General features: G+C 37.9%; 1 protein-coding gene across 6 annotated transcripts in view; it reads right to left on the bottom strand.

Annotated features, from left to right (window-relative positions):
- EIF3E (eukaryotic translation initiation factor 3 subunit E) overlaps positions 1–25,694 on the bottom strand; it is a 231,524-nt gene that overhangs the window by 44,660 nt on the left and 161,170 nt on the right. For 2 of the 6 annotated variants that reach the window (XM_081070770.1, XM_081070769.1), the window contains 2 exons: positions 11,144–11,175; positions 10,172–10,269 (listed from right to left, as the gene is read on the bottom strand). The exons of 2 other annotated variants lie outside the window; for them this stretch is intronic. Coding sequence is in view for 2 of the 4 variants with exons in the window: in XM_081070767.1 (XP_080926893.1) it covers positions 4,618–4,707 (90 nt within the window). In the remaining 2 variants the exon portion in view is untranslated. Of the gene's footprint in view, positions 1–1,136; positions 1,180–4,617; positions 4,900–10,171; positions 10,270–11,143; positions 11,176–25,694 lie in introns of those variants that run through there. 2 more of the 6 variants (XM_081070767.1, XM_081070768.1) reach the window with 2 other exon arrangements.

The following is a 25,694-nucleotide window of genomic DNA, read 5'->3' as shown; positions in this document are numbered from 1 at the left end:
GAGTCTATACAATAGTATTCAAAGAGATAGTAATCGAAATTTTAAAATTTAATCAAATAGTCATCAACGTAAGGTTTCAGCAAAAGAAAAGGTTTTTGTACTAAATTTAATTTTACCAAGGGAAAAAAAATGCCGGAAAATTCCACAACCTTTCCCTGTCCATTAAAAGAAAACATGTAAATGGTCAGATGGTATACAGTCATGAGATCAAAACTGAATCTTCCAAACTACATAAACAATTCCTACAAAATAGTGTAAGACAATCCAATTGAAAATGACTAAAACTTTAACAGCCACTTCAGAAGAGTTTAACCAAATGACCAAGACCGGAAAGGTTCTCAACTTTATTAATCATAAAGGAAATGCAAATTAAAACCACACTAAAAGCTGAAAAAACTGACAATGCCAGAGTAACTTTATCTCTTAAAGTTAAACATACATTTTGACCAGGCAATTCTGCTCTTAGGTACCCAAGAGAAATGAGTGCATATATTCAAAGGACATCTCCAACAATGTTCATAGCAGCGCTATTTGTAATAGCCGAGTCTATCAACGTTGGAATGGATAAACTGTGATATTCTCACAATATGCATTAACAAGCAGCATTGAAAATCAACAAACTCCTGCCATCCTAACAACTTGGATGACCTTCACAATGTTGAATGAAAGAAATCATACAAAGCAAGTACAGGGTGGTGAATGCTTAATTTTATTTATATAAAATCAAACACAGGCAAAACATTCTAGCATCAGATCAGATCAGGTGTGAGTAATGATTAAGAAGGGTCAGAAGGAAGGTTTTTAGGATATTTGTTAATGTTTTACTTACTGATCTGGATGGTGGTCACATCAGTGTGTTCACTTTGGGAAAAAAGCACTTATATTTGTGCATTTTTTTTTTGTATGAGTGTTACACACGATAAAAAAGTTTACTTAAAAAAACTGAAGCTCCCTTTCAGTCTGCCCTACAGAAACCCTAGGTGAAAACACCCTTTTCATAGTAATATGCCACCTCTCCTTGATACCCCATTAATAGCTTTTAATTTCTATTGTCTCTCCACTGTAGGTTCAAAGCACTGCTCCTCTGCCATCAGCCGTTACTGGCCTCTTCATAAGTCTATATCTACTTATATCACCTTCTCTAGAAGGTGCCGGAATAAAATTTGCCTCATAGACACACTTGTTCTGTAAAGGGCAAATAGTAAATATTTTAGAATTTGTGAGCCAAGAAGCAAAAACCAAGAATACTATGCTTAAGTACTATAAGAAACAAATTTCCACAATTTCTTTTCCTTTTTGAAATAAATAATAATAATAATGGAGTAAATTTTTTTTGTAATGTAGATCTATTAAAGAGAAGAATGGAATTCTTTTTGGGGCAGAAACTATTTCACTTAATTGGGGTATAACATTACAGTGTTCTGTAACTGAAAATGTTTGTGAACGTTCATTTGTTAAAAATTACTTTTAGCTTACAGATCATACAAAACAGGTAGAGAAGGCTGCATTCAGTTCACAGGCTAGTTTCCCAATCCCTGGTCTATTAACCCCTTGAAAACCGCTATTTTTAACAAATTAAAAATATTCTGACATCTCTTCCTGCTATCTCCAACAAATCTTACATCCATACTGATGATTCTCCAAAACAAACCTCAAGCAATAAAATTCCTTTATCCCGCAAATTACAACTTTCATCTAGTACCTCATCTCTAAGACTTCCAACTTTAACTCATCTCCTCTTTCAGCATTACCATTAAAATGCTTCACCATCTCATCACGCCCTCTGATTTTTCTAATTTTTATATCACCTTTTTTGGCTGTGACTTTCTATATAAGTTTAGCTATCATTTCTAACTATTTCAAATATTCTCTCTTTAGCTGTATCATTGGATTCCATCCATTTTCTCCAACCAAGCACAATTCCATGTCAATCTCTAGCTCTGGGGAAAAAAAGTCATCTATTTCTTTGTTTTGGTTAAGAATGACTATAAAATGTTTCAAAACTAGGCAATATATATTCAATCACATTTGTGCTTTTCTCTGTCAGCAATCCATTTCATTCCTAAATGATATTTACAAAGTCTATCTCCAAATATGTCTACACTACTTCAAAAACCTTCCACTGCTCCTCTCACTCCGAGAATGACCATCATTCTCTATAAATGTATAATTTCCAGTCTCAGCTGGGCCCTCCAAATTTACCAATCCTTGTTACTTGTCTTTGGTTGGTTTCCTCGGTCACTCATTAAACCCCCAGTTGGTTGTCTCACTCCCCTGTCAGACAGGATGGCCTAGCCTCCGGATGGAAAACATTCAGGAGTATTTACTCTGTCCCAGTAGGCTAAGTGCTTTATATGCATTGTCTCCTGTAATTCTTCTAACTCCATGAGATTCGTGGTAGTACCAACATTTTATGCATGAGAAAAGCCTTAGTTAAGAGAAAGAAACTTAGTTAATGAGAAAGAAACTGCTCTTAAGTGCACAGAGGTGTTACACAAATGACAGAGCCAGGATCCTAATCTAAACAGAAATCCAGCACCCAGGCTGCTAAACACTGCCTGGTCTTATACTTCACCTGAGAATAAAGAAGAGCAGATACAAATATGCTTTCATTTGCTCATTTATTACATAATCATTAAAAACCTTTATGCCAGACTCTACTTCCTGTGCTGAGAACACAGCAAAGTATAAAACAAAGTTCTTGCTCTCATGGAGCTTATATTCTCCAACACACTACAAATATGCCAAATTGTTGCCCTCGTGTATCACAATGGCTGACTCTCCCAACCATCTAACCATCACAACTCAAAGCCTCTCTTCCTCAAGTCCTTTTGCCCACTGAATAAAATCTGTGTTGACAGTATACTCTTCCAGTACTTCTCTGACATTTCCTAATTTTTGCCTTCTAATTGTAGACCTTTATCTCCTCTAAAGTATAGGTGAATTTTTAGCGGTGAGATAGCTGGGTTTTACGTTGGATGTATCATACTTCCATGGCAGCCCTATACTTAGTAATCACTAACTATGCCAGCATCTGTCTGTCTTCCTATGAACATCTTACCAATATTCTCTCCAAGGAAGAGGGTATTGGGCGCAGTATCTTCCACTGATTCTCAGCTGCCAATCATAGTTTTGGTCTTGCCCTATGAAATACTAATTTACACTTACACATCGCTCCCTTTTATCTGTGTTGAAAAATGAAAGTGTAAGGAACACATTACAAAAATATGAAGTTTGGCTAGTTTAGACGCATTTCTAGAAGTAGCCGGTAAGGGATTTCAAAATATGATATTTCTCTATTCCCTGATTTGTGGTGAATTATCCTTACTTATCCAGGAAAAAAAAAAACCAACAAAAAAAAACAAAAACGGAAGGCAGACGAGATTATTATATTCAAGCTCTAAAATATTGGTGTTAAGTATATCCCAGGTGAAGAAAAACCAAGGCAAAAACATATCATTTCAAGATAGGCTTCACTTGCACATTTATTGAAAATGAACTTCGTAGTTCCCTAACATCAACAACTTTAAAGTTATCCATATGTTTAGAAAAAGATATACGAATTCATGTAATAAACCACAAATACCAGGAACCTTTGAAAAGTTACCAGAACAATTTAATGTTTGTTTGTTGCGCTTTTTTGTTCTATTGTTGTTGAGACACATAAAAGCTATTCCCCAAATCTAGAGTTCCTTAAGTAGACAGACCTATGTTGTAATCTGCTTCCAGAAATAGAATTCATTTATTTTCCTGGCCAATCTTCTACTCCCTTCATCACAGTAAGACTGCTTTATTACAATTGTTAAAATGCATCAATTTCCCAATCAACACAAAGTATAACTGAGTTCAACACTTTAAAAGTTTCAAGGCCTCATGAATTCTTGTTAAACGAGGTACCAGAACCACATCTAGAATAGGTATCTAGAATACCTGGAAGAGCTAAATGAATGTTGACGACCAATTCAAATCACACGAAATCTGTCTATCTGTAACTGGAAATCACCTTGCAGGGTAAAACTGTGTCGGGTTATTTTGCTTTTTGTTTCGTAGGGCGGGGGTCCCCTTCCTCCCCCGACACAATATGCCAGGCCGGGAGGAAGCGGCTACTTGTCGAAAGACCAGGACTCCTCACTGCAAACAACTCACAACTTTCTGGCAACCAAAGCGCCAGGTGTTTCCTTTAAGGGTAAGAGTACCATTCCAAACGATCCGGCAAGCCCAGCACACCCTTGCCACAGTTCCTGGGGGGGGAAAAAAAAAATCCAACTCTCTACCCCTCCCACTTGTTTTCAGAAGTCGGCCTGCAGGCACGCTCGGGCGTTACCCCCGGGGAGCCGGCAGCGAGTCGTCCACTTCCGAGAGGCACGGACGCGGAAGGCCCTCGGCCCCTGGCACCGCCAGACGCGAGGCGAACGCCTCGTTCTCCCCTGGGGGGTCACAGTGCCCCCTCTCTCCACCTCCCCGCCCCATTCCGCGCTCCCAACCAGCTCCGACACGGGACCAAACGGGCGGCCGCCTCACACGTGTGGCAGGCCCCGGGCGACCGCCACGGCCTCGCGGCCTGGCCCCGCATCTCACGCGCTCCCACGACTTCCTCCCCCTCCAGGCCCCGCTCACCTCCTTCACGGAGAGAAACTCAAGCAACGGAAAGACCAAATGCCGATCCAAAAAGTGCGCGATGCGGGTAGTCAAGTCGTACTCCGCCATCTTGTCAAGGAAAAGGAGAGTCGCTCCTCACTAAAACTTTATTGATAGCGCCGACAAAGGAACAGACCGGGCCCCCGGCGCGCACGCGCAGTGGTGAAACTCGCCGCGGGGAAGGGGCGGGGTTCGGGCCGCGGCGCGGGGAGAACAGGGTCCCGGGCGCGGGCCCTGCTCGGCCCTGGGCTGCTCTGGGACGGGGCGGAGCGTTGGGCACGTTTCTTCTTCTCGCAAGTTTGTCAGGGTGCTGCGATCCGTTCCGTTAATAAATACTGAAAACTCGGAATTGATGGCCGAGGCAATGTCGATTGCACTGGGGTGCGGCAGAGGGCAAGAGAAAGAGGCCCCTGCTCTCCAGGAAGTTACATGCAAGGAGGAATAGGAGCTTTTATATATGTCATAGTAATCACTTTCTAAACCGTTGGTTAAGTTGTTTCAGACAGAAAACAAGTAAAATAATTTCAGATTATAGTAACAGCCATAACGTAGTGATTCTGTGGGGGTGGTCAGGTTGTGCTTTTTTTTTTTTTTTTAAGATCTAGTTGAGTTTATTAAGTGATTCATGAATCTGGCAGCATCCCATCTAGTAACTAGAAGGGTGCTCCCAGGAGTTGTACAAAATGAAAGGTTTTCATAGGAATAACTTTGGAGCAAGGGAGGTATTAACAAAAGAAAAGAAAGGGTTAATTTTGGGCCAGAATATCTTTTGGGGGGGGAAGGATGGGGAAGGATTTGTAATCATGTAGATTGCCTCAATAATTTCAGAATATAGTTAGAGCCCCAACACAGTGGAGGTGGTCGGGTTGGATCTTTTAAATTAGGTTAGCTAGAGAAAAAGATGGTAATTAGGGTGGTTAGAGAGGGCTCAGGGTAACAGTTTAGCTGAGAGTTGTAGTAAGAGATGGAGGTGGCCAAAATTAGAGTCTGGGTGACAACATACCTGGTGGAACCCACAGCAAAAACAAAGGCCATGACACAGGAAAGGACTTGGTGTGTTTCAAAAACGGAATACCTCCTGAGTATCCTGTGTTACTGAAGAGTGAGGTTCAAGACTTTGAGAAGGGCCAGGTCATGATTAAGACAAGGAATGTGGATTTTATCCTACGTGCTCTGAAGTCTCCTTTGCTAACTATGTCTCATCTTTCAGGTCTCTTCATTTTGTAGTGCCTTGGGGTCTTTTACCTCTTCGCTATCTAGGCCATTGCCCTAAGTGATATTGTTCAACCTAAGGGCTTTAAATGAAATCTATACATTGACAATTCCCAAAGTATAACCCCAACCAGACTAGTAGTTAACCGCAGACTCACATATATTCAACTGCCTACCGGACATCTCCAAGTTACCATGTCTAAAACCGAACTCCCCCCATGTAGCTTGTCAAAAGCTGCAACTTTGACACTCTTCTCCAGCTCAGTGAATGCCAACTCCATCCGTCCAGTTGCTCAGACCCCAAACCTGGGAGTCATCCTTGACTTTTTCTTACACTCTATTTTGAATCCACCAACAAATCCTTAGGTTCTAACCTTCAAAGCATATCCATATCCAATCAGTTTAAACCACCTCCAAAGTTAATCCCTAATCCAACAATCTTTATCTCTTGCTTTGATTTTTGGAATAGCCTCTCTACTGATCACCTTGCTTCCCCTTTTTTTCTTCCTGTAATTTATTCTCCATACAGCGGCCAGAGTGACTTTTAAAAGTCAAATTATGCTCAAAACCTTCCAAGCCTTGTCACTCAGAGTAAAAGATGTGTCATAAAATGTCATAAAAAGCCCTAGATCATCTGAACCCATTACCTTTCTGACTTTTTCTTCTCTTCCTCTTCCTTACTCTCCCCCAACCCTAAGTAACCACTAGTCTTTCTGTCTTGTAGATTTCTCTATTCATAATTTTCATGTGAATGGAATTATATAATATGTGGTCTTTTGTCTGACTTTTTCACTTACCGTTTTCAAGGTTCATCAAGTTGTAGAATGAACAAGTACTTAATTCCTTTTTATGACCAAACAGTATTCCATTTCATGAATATACCACATATTGGTTACCCATTCATCCGCTGATGAGCATTTGAGTTGTTTCTATGTTTTGGCTGATATGAATAATGCTGCTATAAACATTCATGTACACGTTTTTATGTGGACATATGTTTTCCATTATCTTGGTTATATACCCAGAGGTGGAATTTCTGGGCTATATAGTAACTCTATGTTTAATTTCTCAAGAAACTGCGAGACAGTACTCTGATTTTGCAAGATGTTACCACTGGGGGAAACTAGGTAAAAGGTACACAGAATCTCCCTGTTTTGTTTCTTACACCTGCATGTGAATCCACAATCTCAGACAAAAAGTTCAATTGTAAAAAATAATTCTAGATTTTGGACTTATGAAATTGGATACCTACTGGTGACTAGAATATGGGGATTGTGGGGAAGAATGGCAAAGGAATATGTATGGGTGCTAAAATTAGGAATTCTATTTGAGACAGAATAAGATCCCTGTTAGGTATGTAAGAGGTGATATCTAGAATGCAAGTGAGACATTATTTTGGATCAGTTAATCACTTACCATGCATGTAACCTTATAAAAGATATTTTCAAAGATTTGGGAGTATGATATGGTCTGGCCATTAGACCATTTATAGTATTGTTGGGAAGGCAAGGCAGAATTCCCATGAAACAGAGAATACATAATAGTATAGGCTGCTAAATTGTGGGGAATAGTCCTTGTAACCTCTAACAGCTGAGAAATGATAATCTGAAGTTTCCGGGAAGCCCAAACACTAAAGTTATAATAATATAGGAAAAGAGGAAGTTAGAGAAATAGCAAGAACTGAGGCTTCCAGCAAAAGTGAGCTTTGACAGATGAAGGAAAGAAGCAGGTAGCAGTATGGAAACTTGCCAAAAAGGAACAGAGAGCATCTTTAAGAAGCAGAGAGAAATAAGATGCAATTTAATTTGGCAAACATTTTAAACTTTTATCATATGAAAAGTATTAAGCTAGGTGTTAATGGGAATATATAATCAGAGCTAGTTACTGGCCACAGAAGCTTTCTGTCTAATAGGTGACAATTATCCATTCATTTGTTCAATATAAATTGAATACTGACAATGTGCTAGGCTCTGTTCTGGGTTCTGGGAATTCAGTGGTAAAGAAAACAAACCACCTTCTCTATAGAAGCCTATATTCAGGTGGAAGGAGACAAATAAAAACATAAAAATATACACTTTTTTAGTTGGTAATAAGTGCTATGCAGAACAATATGCAAGGTAAAAGAATGATGGGGAAAGGTTGCTGATTTATATAAAGTGGTCAGGGAAGGCCTGTCTGATGAGGTAGAATTTGAAAAAAGACATGAAGCAAGTGAGAGAGCCTGTGGCTCACTAGAGGAGGAAAATTCCAGGTGAAGGAACATTAAGTATAAAAGTGCTGAAGCAAAAGTGTGCTTGATGCTTGATATCCTTGAGGAAAAGCAAGGAGTGTAGAAATTCAAGAGCTGATTAGCAAGAGGAAGTGTGGTCTAGAAGATGAGTTCAGAGGGAGTGATGGGCCAGATGATGTAATGCTTTATAGGCCGCGGTAAGGACTTGGGTTGTATTCTGAATGAGATAGGAAGCTATTGGAGGGTTTTGCGCAGAGAAGTCACATAATCAGAGTTATGCTTTAAAACGATCACTGTGAGAGACTGGGGCAAAGAAGACAAGCATTAACAAAGAGACCAGTTTATTAATAGACTATTGAAATAATTCAAGGACGCAATGATGGGGGCTTAGAACAGAGTAGTAGCAGTGAAAGAGTTGTGAACAGAAGTGAAATTCTAAATGTATTTTGAACGCAGAGCTAGCAAAATTTGCTAATGATTAGATGAGAGAAGGGTCAAAGGTCTAAAAGAACTGAGAGACGATTTGCTAAGACAAGGAAGGGTGTGATAGATACATGTTTTAGAGAGGCGAGAAACCAAAGTTTAGTTTTGGACATACTATGTTTGGGATGCCTGTTAGATATCTAAGTGGAGATATTGATTAGGCAGTGGTACGTATGAGTCTGGAATTGAAGAGAAAGGTAAGAGCTGGAGACAGAAATTAGATCTTGTCAATATGTTAAAGAAATTTAGACCCATGAGACTAAATGAGATCAGAGAATGAGTGCGTTGGGAAGAGATGAGCAGGGCTAAATCTTAGGCAGTTCAGCTTGTGGAGGTTAGGACAGTTCAGATCAAGTAAGGAAGCTGGAGGAGTGGCCAGTAGGTGGAGGAGAGAAGAGGAGGAGCAAGAGAAATTGGTGTTTCAGGCACCAAAGGAGGAGAGCACGGAGCAATGGTCTATGTCAAGTGATGCTGTTCGTTCAAGATGACAGCTGAGTTTTGCCTGTCAGCTTTGAAAATGTGAAGGTTATTGATGACCCGGTAAGAGCAGTTTCAGTCAGTAACGGATGAAATAGTCTGTTTGGAGAGAGCTCAAAAGATGGGAAGAAAGGAAGTGAAACAACATATGTAAACAGATCTTTTGAGGAATTTTACAAGAAAAGGGAAGCAGTGAAATACAATGAAAGATATGGCGTCTAGGGAGGGTGTTTTAAAAGATGTGTGTATGTTGATAGACATGATATAATACTTACGTAAATAACTGTAATGGAAAGATAGAGTATTATGAGAAGCTGCAAGGAACATGGGAAGATCATGGGGTCCCAGTCAGAGTGTGCTCAAACAGAGATTGATTCTCAATGAGTGTAGAAAACAGGCAGGAAGCTTGACAGATGGTATGTCTTTTGTATTGGGTCTGCTGACTTTCACAACACATATGGAAGAGAGTATTGCATGTGGTTCAGGAAGAATTTGAACACTGTAGAGACATAAAAACAGAAAAGTGTAAGAGGTATTTGAGAAAGACAACTTGGGAAGTTAGCTGAAGATTGAATACTATCAGGGAGGATATACTAGAAAAGAAAGAACAGAGCCAAATAGTAGAAAGCTTATGCGAGGAATTTGGAATTTATTTGAGGTTATGAAGAGCCTTAAAGTATTTTTTGAGTATGAGAGTGAATAATCTTATCTGTGTTTCAGGAAGGTAACCCTGAAAATTGTGTGGATTGTGATTGTATAGATGAAATGCAGCCAGGCTGTGGAAGGTCTTCCAAACCATGCTGGGAAACTTGGATTTGCTCAGATAGGCAATGGGAGCCACTCATTAAGTTCTTAAAAAGAAAAAGACATGAAGACAGTGGTGTTTTGTCCTTTAAAATTAAACTGGAAATGATTTACAAGATGGATTAAAGTGGTGACAGATTGGAAACTCTGCTGATTTGCCTGGCTTTTCTTCTGGAATTTTCCTTGCTGGTTTGTGAAAATATCTTGTTTCTTTTTATAAGAGAGATTTAGCCCCAAATATGGAAAATCTGACTTTTTTGCTTTAGTCTCTTTCTAGTGTTTTAGTTAAAAAGAGATATTACAGAAGAAGGACAGATAAGGGCTCACCTGCTAGTATGTAGGTGGTGTCAGATGAAGACTTTGATTCTCACACATGCATCAAGTATTATTGAATGTTTTCCATTCGCTGATCACTAGCTCAGGCTCTGAGGAAACAAAGAAAGGAAACTAATCCCAGGCACAAGGAGTGTGCAATTTAATGGGGGCAGCAAGCATGTAAAAAGTAAAATAATTATAGCACAATATGGGAGACTCTATGCACAGAGTGCAGCTGGGCGTCCAGGGGAGGAAGTGACTTGCTGCCAGAGAAAGCTGGAGCTTCATGGAGAAGGCAACCTTTGACTACCTCTACCTGAATAGATCTTCAGCTGCCTAAGAAAAGGATGTTTCAGGCAGAGAGAAGGAAGTGCAAGCACACAGGCTTAGCCTTGCGAAAAAGCAGTGTCGTTGGTGACTTTGAGAAGGTCTCTGTGCCTAGAGAGTAGCATGTGTGATGTCGATTGGCAGGACATGTGAGGGTCAGTTGTCAAGGGTGCTGTGGACTATGCTGAGAAGTTTGAATTCTGTCCTGCAGGCTAGTTTTTCTCGTGACTCTTTTCCATACATCCTTCTCTGTCTTTCTAGCTCAGGCTATGATGATCTCTCACTCAGACTACTGCGTTGGTCTTCCAAAGTGTCTCCCTATCCGTGGTCCTGCACCTGTCTACCCATCCTCCACCCTGTTGTCTGGGTGACCTACAAGGTCTGACAATTAAGTTTGCAAACTTGTTGCAACAATGTTGCTAACCTATTTTGATATCAGAGGGATTATTCATTATGAATTTGTACCAACTGGACAAACAGTTAACCAAGTTTACTATATGGAAGTGCTGAAAAGGCTGTGTGGAAAAGTTAGATGATCTGAACTTTCCACCAATTCATGGCTCTTGCATCACAATTCACCAGATCACACGGCACTGTCTGTGAGGGAGTTTTTAGCCAGTAAACAAATAACTGTGTGGGAACACCCTCCCTACTCACCTGAGCTGGCCCCCAATGACTTCTTTTTTTACCTGAAAAATAAAGGAAATACTGATAGGAAAACATTTTGATGACATTCAGGACATCAAGGGTAATACAATGACAGCTCTGATGGCCATTCCAGAAAAAGAGTTCCAAAATTGCTTTGAATGGTGGACTAGGCACTGGCATCGGTGCATAGCTTCCCAAGGGGAGTACTTGGAAGGTGACTATAGTGATATTCAGCAATGAGGTATGTAGCACTTTTTCTAAGATGAGTTCACGAACTTAATTGTCCGACCTCGTAAATGAACATCTATGCTGTTATGAATTGAATTGTGCCATTCAAATTCATCTGTTGAAGTCCTTAACCCCCAGAACCTTAGAATGTAACCATATTTGGAAATTAGATCTTTAAAGAAGTAATTAAATTAAAATGAGGTCATCTGATGGTCCCTAATCCAGTATGACTGGTATCCTAATAAGAAGAGATTAGGACACAAATATGTACAGAGAAAAGACCATGTGAAGACACAAGAAGATGATAGCCATCCATAAGCCAAGGAGAGACCTAGGAAGAAACAACCCTGCCAGCACCTTGATCTTGGACTTCTAGCCTCCAGAACTGTGAGAAAATAAATTTCTGTTGACCACGTCTTCCCTTTTTAAGACCCAGATGAAGCGTCATCTTCCCTATTTTGTGTTTCCCATTAGCAGAGCGTATTTGAAGTAATCACTCCCTCCTGCCTCTCTCTGCTGGTAACAAACTTTCATCTCAGGGCCTGTAACATTTGAGCCCATTTTTTAAAACGTATTTCCCCCTACGAGACTTTAAACATACTGAGTAAAGGACTATGGATATTTATCTCTATGCTCCCAATTCCTATCTCAGTTCCTGGCATATAACAAGTATCCTAGAAACGCTCTAGAAATGCATAGAGCCTGGATATCCGGATCTACATGTTCTTGAAAGAAATTCATCCATATTGCTCTTGTCTGCTAATTAGCTCTCTTGGATATTTCTAAATATCACTAAATAACAGTATTCTTAATCTAATCACCCTTTTAATATGCTGGATGCAGATGTCTATTGCATTTTTAAAAAAGATTTTATTGGGGAAGGGGAACAGGATTTTATTGGGGAACAGTGTGTACTTCCAGGACTTTTTTCCAAGTGAAGTTGTTGTCCTTTCAATCTTAGTTATGGAGGGTGCAGCTCAGCTCCAGGTCCAGTTGTCGTTGATAGTTGCAGGGGGCGCAGCCCACCATCCCTTGTGGGACTTGAGGACTTGAGCCGGCAACCTTGTGGTTGAGAGCCCACTGGCCCATGTGGGAATCAATCGAACCGGCAGCCTTCGGAGTTAGGAGCATGGAGCTCTAACCGCCTGAGCCAGCGGGCCGGCCCCTATTGCATTTTCATATGTCTGCTTTCTTTAGTTATATTTCCAGTTCATTTATTTAACACATGTATTTGGTCCCTACTTCGTGCCAGACACAGTGCTAGGTTCTGAGAGTAAGAAAACAACTAAAATGCTGTTCCTGCATAAAAGAACTCATGGTTAGGTGGAAGAGACAGATATATAAAACAATTAAGCTGCAGTGTGGTAAGTACAGTGATAGAGGTGGGTATTCGGTATTAATGGAATGATTTAATTAGATGGAAAGCATGGACACTTCTTACATCTAGGTGTTTGCTAAGTTCTTTTTTGTTTGTTTGTTTACTTTTGTAAAATGATTATTGCTTCTTGGAATATGTATCTTTAGCAGGTAACTTTTTCCTGAACTTATGGCCTTGCTCTGGAGGGACCTAATTGGAACTCTTTACATACTGATTACACCTAATGCCTGTGTGACAATTTCCAGAAGCCTCAGTCCTGCTGTCATCCTCATTAAAGAATCACACAGAGAGAAGGCGCCTTCAGAGGACTTAAATTCCCTTCTTTCTTCACTTACCACCTCATATAAAGCTAGGATTGACAGGTAATTCTACTCTATTCTGGGACCTTTTAATATGTGAAGTGAAGGATATTGGGCAGAGGGAACCATCACTGCTCTTTCTCATCTGTCCCCAGCGCTAGGCCCTGGAATGTGGCTACCCCATTCTTTAGGGGAAAGGAGCAATTCGCAATAGTTGGGAGTATCTGAGAGGAATCTGAAAGAATTGTGATGAATCTGAGTTGACAAGCTAATGTAAACCACTAGCCACTTCAGAAGATAAAATACCCATGTAAATGTTCAAATACTTCTAATTCTCTGTGACTTTAATACAATATTCTGTGTCTGTATTATCTGTCTTTAAAAATTCCTGCAGTCCAAGTAAACACTCTGCCTGATTACCAGACCAACATGGTTGGTTAACATACTTACTGATAGAAATACAGTGATACTGACATGCAGTACAGACTTCTAATAACGACAATTACCACTTGAACACATTCTCTTGTGTGATAACAAATAGCTTTAATTATCTGGCTTAAAATCTTATTTAGCATTTATTTGAAGATTTTGATGTGAAAAATACGGGCTCTTTAAGAAAGGAATTTGAAAATAAATGTTCCATGTTACTTTAAGTTATGCATCTCAAGCCAATGCTAGGATTTACTGGCTATGAGGGAATTAAGCTAGTATTGTATGCAAGTCAAGTTTCTTCTGATCTAGCCAAAAAATAAAAAGTAAATATTGAGATGATGTAGGGAGCCAAACAGAATTTTAGCCTGGAACTCAAGTAGGAAAACAGGGTGTTCCAGGGACTCCAGAGGCTCAAAGGCAGAACAGTAAACAAGGAAGAAGAGTAACGCTGTTCATACTTGTAGTATATGCTCTGTCAGGTTGTGTTTGCTTATCTATTTACACGTCTGTCTCTTCCACTAAACTACGAGCTCTATAAGGTCAGGGATGAGTTGTATTTATATCTATACCCATGCACCTTTTGGAGGAAATAAAGAAAAGGGAAAGAAGACCTGGAGGGAGCCCCAAAGAGGAATAACAACTGGGATTCATGGGAAGGCACTTGAAAATTTTAATATGATCAAACTAACCAGATGATAAGAGACTATGGATATGGTTAGAGAAGTCTCGCATGACTTTGCTATCTAGAATAGCTTCCCTCAACATTTCATCACCTGTTTATTTTCCTCCTACTACTTATCCCAATCTATAATGGCTTTATTTATTTGTTTCCTGGTTTATACCTTTCTCACCTCAAGATAATTCTGTGAAGGTGGGAACCTAATCTGAGGTTTTGTTCATTACTGCCCTATAACTGTTTGTTGCACAATAACTCTTTGCTTTGAATGAATTCATATATGTGATTTAGGTCAAATGAATACATCTGTGTCCTGAAAATTTCTTACATGATAAAAAAACTTACTTAAATACCAGGATACAGTGGGCACATGGGCAAGTAGAACCATTGACAAAAGAAAGCATATGAAAAATGCTTTGCTCCCTGGTATTTGATCTCTGAAAGGGAGAGCTCTCCTTTTTATTCTCCTAAGTGACAATGGAAAATTAACTCAATGTCAGTGAAAGAACAGATCTGGTATTCTTATCTTTGAAGGCTTCTTGGAGTCCCAAAGACAGGAGATGAGGGAGTTGTCACAGTTGTTAAACACCACTTATTTAACAACAGTATTCTGTGCCTGCCACTTGACAAGAACTGAGTGCAGCCACAAGATACAAAGATGCCAAAGAGAAAGACTGTAAAGCAGCAAGAGGTGAAAAGCAGAGCATCTTTTCTGTAGTAGCCGGAAAAAAATCAGTGTAGTAGCTGTGCTCCCTCATTTTTTCATTTCCTTTTTTGATTTTTAAAATAATTTCTTTAAAAAAATTTTTTTAAATTCCTCTTATTTCACTTGCTATTTTTCTTAAGGCATTGTCTGTCATATTTATTTGCTCATCTATTTCTATGGGTTCATCTTTATGAAATGACTTTTTTTTCTTTTATTTGTATTTCTTATCTGAGTTCTGTCACCTCAGTGCCGAGCTTTTCTAAGTCTGATTTATGATGTTTTTCGTACCTTGATCCATTTTCTTCATGTCTTTTAGGCTTGTTCTGAATTGGTAGGTTACAGTTTGTAGGGATGTTAGATTGCTTCGTATTCTTTTTTCTTATAATAATTTTGTATTGGATTTTTCCCTACATGCTCTCCTTGTGCTCCTTTTGCTGGGAAATTCGTGTGTTTTTCTTTTTTTCTTTTTTTTTCTGAACTTTTACAGTGAGGTGGATGGAGATAGGCTTTTCTGACTTCAGCATGCTCCCTCTTCTGCTGTTTTCGTGCAGTAGACAAAACCTTGGTGACTCGCTGTCTTGGATTCCCTGGCCCAGTTTCCCACCCCCTGGACCTTTTCTTCACTTTGTCCCACTGGTCCGGGTGCTGCTGAGATTTTATTCCACTCGCAGGAAATTCTCCTCTTTATTGTGGGGCCAAGGTCCAGGTCTCAGCACCGGCGAGTCACAGAGGTGCTCTGCTGCTTTGGCCCCTGCCGTCCTGTCGGCTGGAGCGTCGCCCCAGGCAGGCTGCGGATTGCTGAGCCCGGAGCAGCCCGTGTGATCGCGGCGGCCGAGCGCACCTGCCCGCACCTGCCATACCTGAGCTCACCTGCCCGCGCCTATCGCCGCACGTGGGCTACGTGGCTGCGGCCCGCTGGCTTCCTTCTCGCGCACACACTCTGAGAATTTGTGACTGGTGGGGGTTTGGCCCCACCCACTTGTGTTTTGGAGTTCCTTAGCTTCGTTGTAAATTTTATCCAGGCGTTTTGCCTGCGCCACAGAGTTGCTCTGTTTTTGTCGTTGTTTGCTTGTTTTTGTTTTGTAGGAATTCAGAGATTTAAAACTTGAGCTCTGCCATCTCTTCCGAATCTCAGTCAACTGTACTTAAAGCTGGAAAAAAAACTTGGGCTAAGCAAACATGTCCTTCCACTCAGGCTCTTTGAATTAAAGATCGGTCCTAAATATTTATAAATGTACTGCTCCAATTTATCCCTATCACTACTCCCTATACATGTACGTTGTAGCTTGTTTTCTAACCAGTTCTGTTCAGGGCAGCTTTGCCCTCACTCTCCATGATTGATTTATATAATCTCCCTAACACGCAAATATGACCAGGTCCCTCCCCTATTCCTACGGAATACATCCTGAACTCTTTGGCAGGGCACGCAAGACTCACCAAAACCGGGCCTTTCTCTTTTGTCTGGCCTCCTCTACATTCATACTACTGGACTGCTTGTGATCACACACATATATGACATCGTTTCAAGACAGTGCTTTTGTGCATCTTACCTCTTTTGCCTGAAATGCCTTCCCAGTTTTCTTCTGGCTAATTGTTATGGAACGTTTCAAACTTAACTGACCTGCTCTGGGATCTCACAGCATCTTGTCCTTCCTGCTATTTACCAGGTAAGATACATATGATCTGCTGAAGTGTCTCCCCCCTCCACTTGACAATAAACTGGGAACCATATCCTTTTCACCTTTGTGCCCCCACATCATGTACAGTGCCTGGCACATAAATAATAGACCGTTTTCACTGCTTCTTGCTTCTACCTGTTTTTTTCCTGAGTCATTTTACCTGCTCATTTTTTTAAAAAAATTACTTCCATGGTACATTAAAAGAAAGAAATTATCAAATTTCTCTCTCCAGTTCAGGTACTGAGCTCCAGATCATCTATTCAACTCTTTGGGTAACATCTGCACTTCCATGTCTCCCAGGAATCCAAAATCAAGATCCAGCTCTCCACTATTGTTCCCTTTCTCCCTCAAGAGCACCTTGTTGAGCATGTCAGAAAACTGAAGTCACGCCAACTCATTCTGTTTTATAAACTCCCCAAACATCAAAGCCTTATTGATTCCACCAAGCCTATCTCAGATCCATCCTTTTCTCTCCTCATCCACTGTCACTGCACCAGTGGAAGCCATATCATCTCTCACCTGAAGCCATTTAAAATAGATTCCTAATTATATTCCTGTATCCATGCTTGTCTTTCTTTAATCTGCTTTACATACAATAGACAACATTACCCTTTGAAAATGAAAACCTGACCAAACTGTCTGTCCTCTGCTTAAAACTAATCAATGGCATTTCATTGTTCTTAGCACGAAGTTTGAAAATCCTTAAATTGGCCTCTAAGTTCCTGTTTACTCTTTTGCTCACTGGCTTCAAATTTCTCAAATTCAGCCAATTCCTCCATATCACCCAGTTACACTCTTTCCTCTGCCTCCTCCCTCCATCTTCCTTCCCCCTTACCAGGACAAACTCATACCTTAATTTAATATGGTAAATATTTTTCTGTTCTTCTTTATAGTTATACTACTTACAGGTGCAACACTAAACAACATAATTTAGTTTTGCTTAGTTTTGAACTTTACCTAAATGAAATCACATTGTATGCGTCCTTTTGCAACTTATATTTTATATTCAGCATTATGTTTAAAGAATTCATCCATGTTGATGATAGTTTGTATCCTTTCATTGCTCTATAATATACCACATTTTCTTAAAATCCGTTCTGGGGTCAATAAACTTTAGGATTGTTTCCACTTTGGGGCTGTAATGAACTATGAATGATGCTGCTTTGAATCTTCTTATATATTTATCCTGCTCTACCTGTGCACCCATTTCTTCAAGGCATGTACTTGCAAACTTTGCTAGGTAACACCAAGTAGTTTTCTAAAATGGGCATTCCAGATTACATGCCTATCAGGAGCGTATGAGAGTTATTGTTGCTACACATCTTTGTTGACCCTTTTTAATTCATGCCAAGCTGATAGAAGCATATTTTGCACACACTTTTTATTATAACTTGATGCTTTAAAAAATAACAACATGGCAATATATGGTCAATTGTCTCCAAAGATGGCCACAACAATATCTCCCATCCACATGCCCTTCTGTAATGTGATTTTGTAACTCCTCCATTAAAAAAGTCTGGCGGCTTCTGCTTTCACTCTCTTGGGATCCAGCTACTATACAAAGAGGCTCAGAATGAGCCTACAGAGACTGCAGAACGATAAGAGACTATGTAGAGAGAGGACAAGCCAGTTATTACAGCTACTGCAGTGAAGGTACCAGATATAAGTGAAGCCATCTTTGACATTCCAGCCTCAGTCAAACTGTCAGCTGAATACAGTTGCATGAGTGAATACTATGTACAGAAATAATAAATGGCTGTTATTGCAAGCCACTATGTTGTAGAGATTTTGTTATAAAGCTATAGATAACTGAATCAGTATACCGGGGGTGCCAAAAAATGTATACATATGATTTGTATTCATCTTTTGTTATCGGTATATATTGAGTATTACAAGTTTAATACAGTTTTTTTTTCCTAGCTTAAAATGTGTATACATTTTTTTGGCACCCTCTATATATCAAAAGACTTAAAAGAGCAAATACCTTCCATATAAATTTCTTTCTTTAAAAAAAGTTTCTTTTAACCATTTATATTAAAGAAATATTTTTCAATGAAGTTTCTAAATGTATACAAAGATATTCATTGTAGTGTTAACCTGCATGTTTAAAATTTTAAATATGGAGTAATAAAATAAATCATCATGCTTTCATAGGGGAGAACATTCTACAGACAAAACTACATTGAAAGAATTTTAAGTGATGTTGGAAAATGCTGAAGAAAAATATCAGGTGGTAAAGACAGGATATATATATATATATATATATATATATATATATATACATATATACATATATAACATATATATGTATGGATATACATAAAAGTTATATGTATATAACATATGTGTATATACATATATTCTTGACTTGTTAAAAAATTGTACGTAGAAAAGCACTGGAAAAAAATAAATCAATATATTAACAATGGTTTCATGGTTTTGTTTTCCCATTCTTTGAAAGTTTTCTACAGAGAGGATATGTTACATAAGGAGAGAAGCGATGCCAATGTCTTTTTTTTGGAGCAGTAGAAATTTTTCAGTCAAATTTGCCATGCTCTGGCAGAGCAAATACCTCTAGTTTTTAAATTGTGCAGGTTGTCGCACTCTGCTTCACTGATGGCGATCGGTTCAAATTTCAGGAGATTGGAAACCTCAATAGCACAGATTTTTGAAATCTGGAGAACAAAGGAGAGTTTCTAAGTCCTTCCTTTTCTTAAAAAAGAAAAAAAAGAAGAAAAAACAGCTACTAAACTATTAGTTTAGGATTGGGATTATTTCATAAAAGAAAGGACAGTTCAAAGTTCTGATAGTAGGAAGACCATAATCTCAAAATAGAGGATAATTCTTAAATACATTTAACTTTATGAAAAATTCACTAAGCACTTCTGAATTTTCATTTTGCCATGGACTGGTTAGAAACATCGTTTAGGAAACTAGCTCAAAGAAGGAAAAAAATAACACTAATACTTAAAATTACCCAGGGACAGAAAATGTCATATATATTCTTCCTCAGTAGAAAACTACCGAGATTTCTCAATGAAATTATCTTAAAAGTTGGGAGGAATGGAACATCTAGAGTTCTGAATCAAGTTAGGCTTCCTTCACAGGCAGAGTTTCTCCAGATGGAGGTGCTTATTTAATTTCAGTCTCAGGGGCCATATCCCAGCTTTATTGATACTGAATACTGGGAGCATGGCCTACGAATCAACTTTATAAACAGTATCCTCAGGGAAGACTTATATACCTAAAATTGAAGAAACATTGTCTCTTAAAAGTTCTCTCTCTGATGTGGTGGGTGGGTCATAGCTATGACATAAAAACTCATCAAGATGTATACTTAACTTGTATACTTTATGTAAATTGCACTGCAGTAGTAAAAAGTAAGAAGAAACAAAAAAATACTAGGAATTATACATTGCTTTAGCAAAATAAATAAACCTATTATTTAGTACATGTTAATTAACACTTGTTATAATTTATGTTGCTGTTTTTCTGAAGCAGATTACATTTTTATGAGCAAATTTAGGCACTGGTCATTTTAGAAACAATATTTTGCATACTTTTGGTTTGCAATATACTAGTTTTTAGTCAAATTTATTTGTTTGAAAAAGAAGCCATCATTTTGTTTTGTTTGATAGAGGTAAAATTCATTATTTTAGATTTTAATAACTTTGTATTTCTTCAGGAATTTGATGTTTCAAGTAAATAGCACTTTTAAAATGCTGTATCTTTGTTTTGTGAATATGAAAACATGAAAATTTCTGTACAAAGGAAGGAATGAAGGGAGAAAGGGAGGGAAAAAAGGAGGGAGGAAAGAAGAAATGGAAGGGAAGAAGGAAAGAAAATGGAAGAAGCCAGTGCCCTAAGGACAAAATATTCTTGCCCATTCTCTCAAAATAAATCCCCTCAAATGGCGTAAGGTATTTTACATGTTTTGACTGTTAGTTATATCTCTAGTTATTTATTCTCTGATTCCTGTCTAGAAAAATCTTCTTAATTGCATAATAGCTTATTGTAACACTTTACATTTGAAAATATTTTGTTTGTACTAGTGTATATTTATAAGCTTTATTATTAATGTCATTATTGTACTTTAAAATACATGACTTGCTGTGTTGGAAAGAGAGGAGCAGGGACTCACGGTAGGGGCAGAGCAGCACCTTTAAGAATTTGTGGCCTCTCATTTTGATGCCTGATTTATCACACACCTTCACAATTTTACTAGTGTCAGAAGGAGGCCTGTTTTCTCTTGGAATGCTACATTCTTTGGGGATGAAGTGTTCAGAGTCTTAGCACTGTATTGGAGTGTCTCGTGAGTATTTAGCATCTGGATACAGCCGTCATCACAGTAATGAGAGATAGAACAGGCCAGAACCGACTCTGTCCAGGGGAAAAGCAGGATCAACACCAAATCTACTATGGCTTTTTCCAGTGTTGCAAAAATAATGGGTCAACAAGGCACCTATATGGAATACTTCTGCAGCCTTGCATTAAATTTGTGTTATTGTCACCCAACCTACATACAGTTAGGAAATTAATAATTAATGATATGACTATAAAAATTTAGGGGATTATGAACCTTAATTTTCACAGTAACAGTTTCAGACTTATTATAAACTGTTTTTCTCATACACATATAATAGTATCTTTTTTAAATCATAGTGCTAAAACTATTAAAAGGATTTCTCAAATATGACAAATAACCCACTTTTGCTTATAATGATTTCTTTGGTATTATCAAGAGAGACAAACTTCTAAACTAGACGGGCTATATAACTATTTTGTATTCATAAAAAAAAAAACTTTTTATTGTTTTCATTATATAAATCACACATATAAAAATTATATGTAATAAAAAGATTGAAAAGCTCAGATAGGCTTAGAATAAATAATTAAAATCTCTGGTAGGACCACCACTTAAAAATAGCCTTCGTTAACATTTGTATGTAGAGCTACATCAAGAGTGAGATTGCTAGGTCACTGCATTTATTTAGCATACACAATGTACTAGACCTTGCTTTGTAACTATGAGCTCACCTAATTCAAAGAACAATTCTATAATGTGGTGCTATTATATACTCTATTTTACAGAAAAGAAAGCTGAGAAACAGAGTTATTAATAATTTGCCCAAGTCACACCACAAGTAGATGGCCAAGCTGGAATTGGAGGACACTCAGTCTGACTTTGGAGTCTGTATTCTTAGTCACTGGCTAAAATTACACCTACCAATATATTTTTGAAACAGCTTTAAGGAGGTATAACTGACATATAATAAACCACACGTATTTAAAATATATATTTTGATAAGGTTTTTTTAACCATCTTAACTGTTTTTATGTGTACGATTCAGTAGTGTTCCATATATTTACCCTGATGTGCAACAATCTCCAGAACTTTTCCCCTCGCAAAACTGAAACCCTATATCCATTAGACAACACCTCCTCATTTCCTCCTCCCTGCAGACTGTGGCAACGGCTATTCTACTTTGTTTCTATGAATCTGACTACTTTAGGTACCTCATATAGATGAAATAATATAGTATTTGCCCTTTTGTGATTGGCTTATTTCACTTAGCATAATGTCCTCAAGGTTTATCCATGTTGTAACATATACAACATGTTGCTTCCTTTTTAAGGCTGAATAATATTTCAGTGTATATATAGATCACGTATGGTTTACGCATTCATCTGTCAATGATATATTGGTTAGTTCCATTTCTTAACTATTTTGAATAATGCTGCTATAAACATGGAAGTACAAATATCTGCTTGAGATCTTGCTTTCAATTTTTTTGGATATATATCCAGAAGTGGGATTGCTGGACCACATGGTAATTTTATTTTAATTTTTTGAGGAACTGCCATAGTGTTTTCCATGGTAGTTGTACCATTTTACATTCTCAACAGTGCACAAAGATTCCATTTTCTCTACATCCTTGCCAATACTTGTTATTTTCTGTTTGTTTTTTATAGACGTTCTAATGGGTATAAGGTGATATCTCATTATAGTTTTGATTTGCATTTGATTAGTGATGTTTTCGTGGTTCTTGGTCACTTGTGTGTTATCTGTGGAAAAATGTCTAGTGAAGTCCTTTGTCCACTTTTTAATTGAGTTATTTATATTTTTGCTGTTGAGCTGTAGGAGTTTTTTTTAATATATTCTGGATATTAACCCCCAATATACTTTTTAATAAATATGGAATAATAGTTTTCAAACTGTTTTGCAAAGTTTTAATATATTTTGAATATGTTAAATATTACTTTGCTAAAAGATCTATATTCTGTCACACAATAAATTTTTAAGGGGGGAGGAAAGAGACTTTTCACTTTATACTCTTTTGTGCCTTTAGAATTTTGTGTCTTATAAATAGATCAAAAAATTAATTAAAATTAAAGATATGTTTACTCTATGACCGAGCAATTATACTCCTTGGTATATTCCCAAGAGAAATGAATGCAAATGTCCACCAAAAAACATGTACAAGAATATTCATAGTTTTTCTTTTAACAAACAAAAACTTAAAACAACCCAATGTCCATCGACAAGAGAATGGTTATATAAACTGAAGTATATTTGTTTAACGGAATACCACATAGCATTAAAAAAACAAAACAAAACAAAGCTATGATATAACCCATCAGAGACACAGTGTTCAGCTAAAGCATTTAACACAGAAGAATAAATATTGGGTAGTTCTATTTATTTCAAGCTCAAAAACAGGCAACATGAATCAATGGTGATAGAAGTCAGAATAATGACTATCTCAAGCAAAGGTGAGGCAGGAAGGGTTAGGAGATTGGAATGGGAGGATGCTGACTGGGAAGAGGGGTAAGTTTTCGTCAGGAGTGTCTGTATCTAGAGGTGGGTGGGGTGGTTAAATGAGTATATACCATGTAAAATATACACATGCAATGGATATATACATATGCAAAATTAATTGAGCTGTATACTGTAGATTAGTGTATTTTACTGTCTACATGTTAATATATTTTTAAGTATTTAAAAAGCATGACAGGGCTGCCAGATGGCTCAGTTGGTTAGAGCGTGAGCTATGAACAGCAGGGTTGCCAGTTCAATTCCCACATGGGCCAGTGAGCTGTGCCCTCTACAGCTAGATTGAAATCAATGAGCTGCTGCTGAGCTTCCAGAGGGGCGACAGGGTGGCTCAACTGCTTAGAGCGTGAGCTCTCAACAAGGTTGCCGTTTTCATTCCCACATGGGATGGTGGGCTGTGCCCCCTGCAACTAAAGATTGAAATCGGCAACTAGACTTGGAGCTGAGCTGCACCCTCCACAACTAGATTGAAGGACAATGACTTAGAGCTGATGGGGCCTGGAGAAACACACTGTCCCCCAATATTCCCCAGTAAGAAATTTTTAAAAAAAGCATGACAAGTACATATTGCCAATTTGAAAAAAGGAAATAATTTTTACAAATCTCATCCAAATGTCAAATGTTCTCTCCCTTTCCATGGATATAAGCCACTGCAACTCCACACTAAGAGTCAATAAGGAAAAAAAAAGCAATAGGGAAAATACTAAGAATTTCTTTAAAGTAAAGAAAAAGTTTGAAGCAACTATTGATTGTAAGAATAAAATTCTGATTAAACCAATTATAAAACCAAAAAAAAAAAAAAACCCAGAATTTTCTATCATGAACTTAACGCCTCAAAGACTATAATTTAATGTTTCAGCCCACAAGAGGCAAAAAGGTTCTTTCACAAATTTATTAAACATCTTTCAGAAATGTAAATGAATAAGATGGAACTTAGATTGACATTTTATCAGAGGACACATGGTAACCAGGAGAATTCAGTTTGTGGAAAAGTGGCAGCTAGAAATGGAAGTGACATGGGCAATATTAAGTAAATAAGATTTATCTGGTCCACAGAGATGCAGAACAGTGATATTTGTAGGTAAAAGGATAGAAGAACCAGGTAATCAAGAGAAAAAGAGGCAAAGAAGAGACAAGGTTCTAGGCATCCAGAATATTTACAAGTGAATTTAAAAAGGCATCTAATAGTCTAATTTTTAATGATCCCTCTATTGTGCTATTAATATTTTAACTTTTTGCTCTGATAAATTAAACTACTGATCATATTTATTGATTTCATAATAGTTTCAGTATTAGTTTCCTGAGTCAGCTGTAACAAATCACCACAAACTTGGTGGGTAAAGATAACAAATTGATCATCTCATAGTTCTAGAGGCTAAAAATCTGAAATATGCCTGGGCCACACCAGTCCTAGAACTGTAAGGGAGATAATTTTCCTTGCATTTTGTGGCTTCTGGTGGCTGTTGGCATTCCATAACTGTGACTGCACCATTCCAGTGTCTGCCTTTGCTCTGTGGTCACATTGCCTATTCACCTTCTGTGTGATCTCCCTTTGCCTTAATCTTACAAGGACACTTATCATTGGATTTAGGGCCCACCCAGATAATAAGAATAATCTTATCATCTCAACATTCTTAACTAGATCACATTAGCAAAGACCCCTTTTCCTTATAAAGTCACATGCAGAAGTTCTGGGGGATTAGGACATGGACATAGCTTTTGGTGGGCCACCATTCAACCCGCTACAGTTTCATTAAGATAAGTTCCTAAAATCAATTTTTAGCTCAGGCTATGTAAAATTTAAATTTTTTAAATAAATATTTATCTAAATGTTTTTAGATAAATATTTCCAAATTGTAATTTAGAACGACTTTGAAATGTGCTTTAACATTCTTAAACATATGTGTATTATGTGTGTGTTTGCATACATACCATGCAAAACCATACGTGTATTCCATACAAATAAGAAAAGAGAAAATTGGAAGTTGGGGAGAAAATACAAACAGAATAGTGGGGGCTGTCAGAGTTGTCCTCCCTGACAATTTAAGTTCTATCCGTGGTGATTTTAATAAAACATACTCCATTGGTTTAGGCCTGGAGATGTAGCCAAACTTGTGTGGTTTTGATTTATTTATTTGATTATCTCTGCCTTGTTTCTATCTGAAAATATGTTTTATTTTCAAATCTTTCCATTTTTGTGTAAAATAATTGATCTTTGATTATGAGATACTATTTTCCATTAACAAGAAACATTTTTTTTTCTATTTTCTTCAATTGTCACATAATCTTTACAATGTAGAGCATAATCTTTTGAACTTTTAAAGTCA

This window comes from Rhinolophus hipposideros, assembly GCF_964194185.1.
Source record: "Rhinolophus hipposideros genome assembly, chromosome: 13".
NCBI classification, from domain to species: domain Eukaryota; kingdom Metazoa; phylum Chordata; class Mammalia; order Chiroptera; family Rhinolophidae; genus Rhinolophus; species Rhinolophus hipposideros.
Note: the sequence above shows the minus strand (reverse complement) of the source record. Positions and strands in the feature narration are given on the sequence as shown.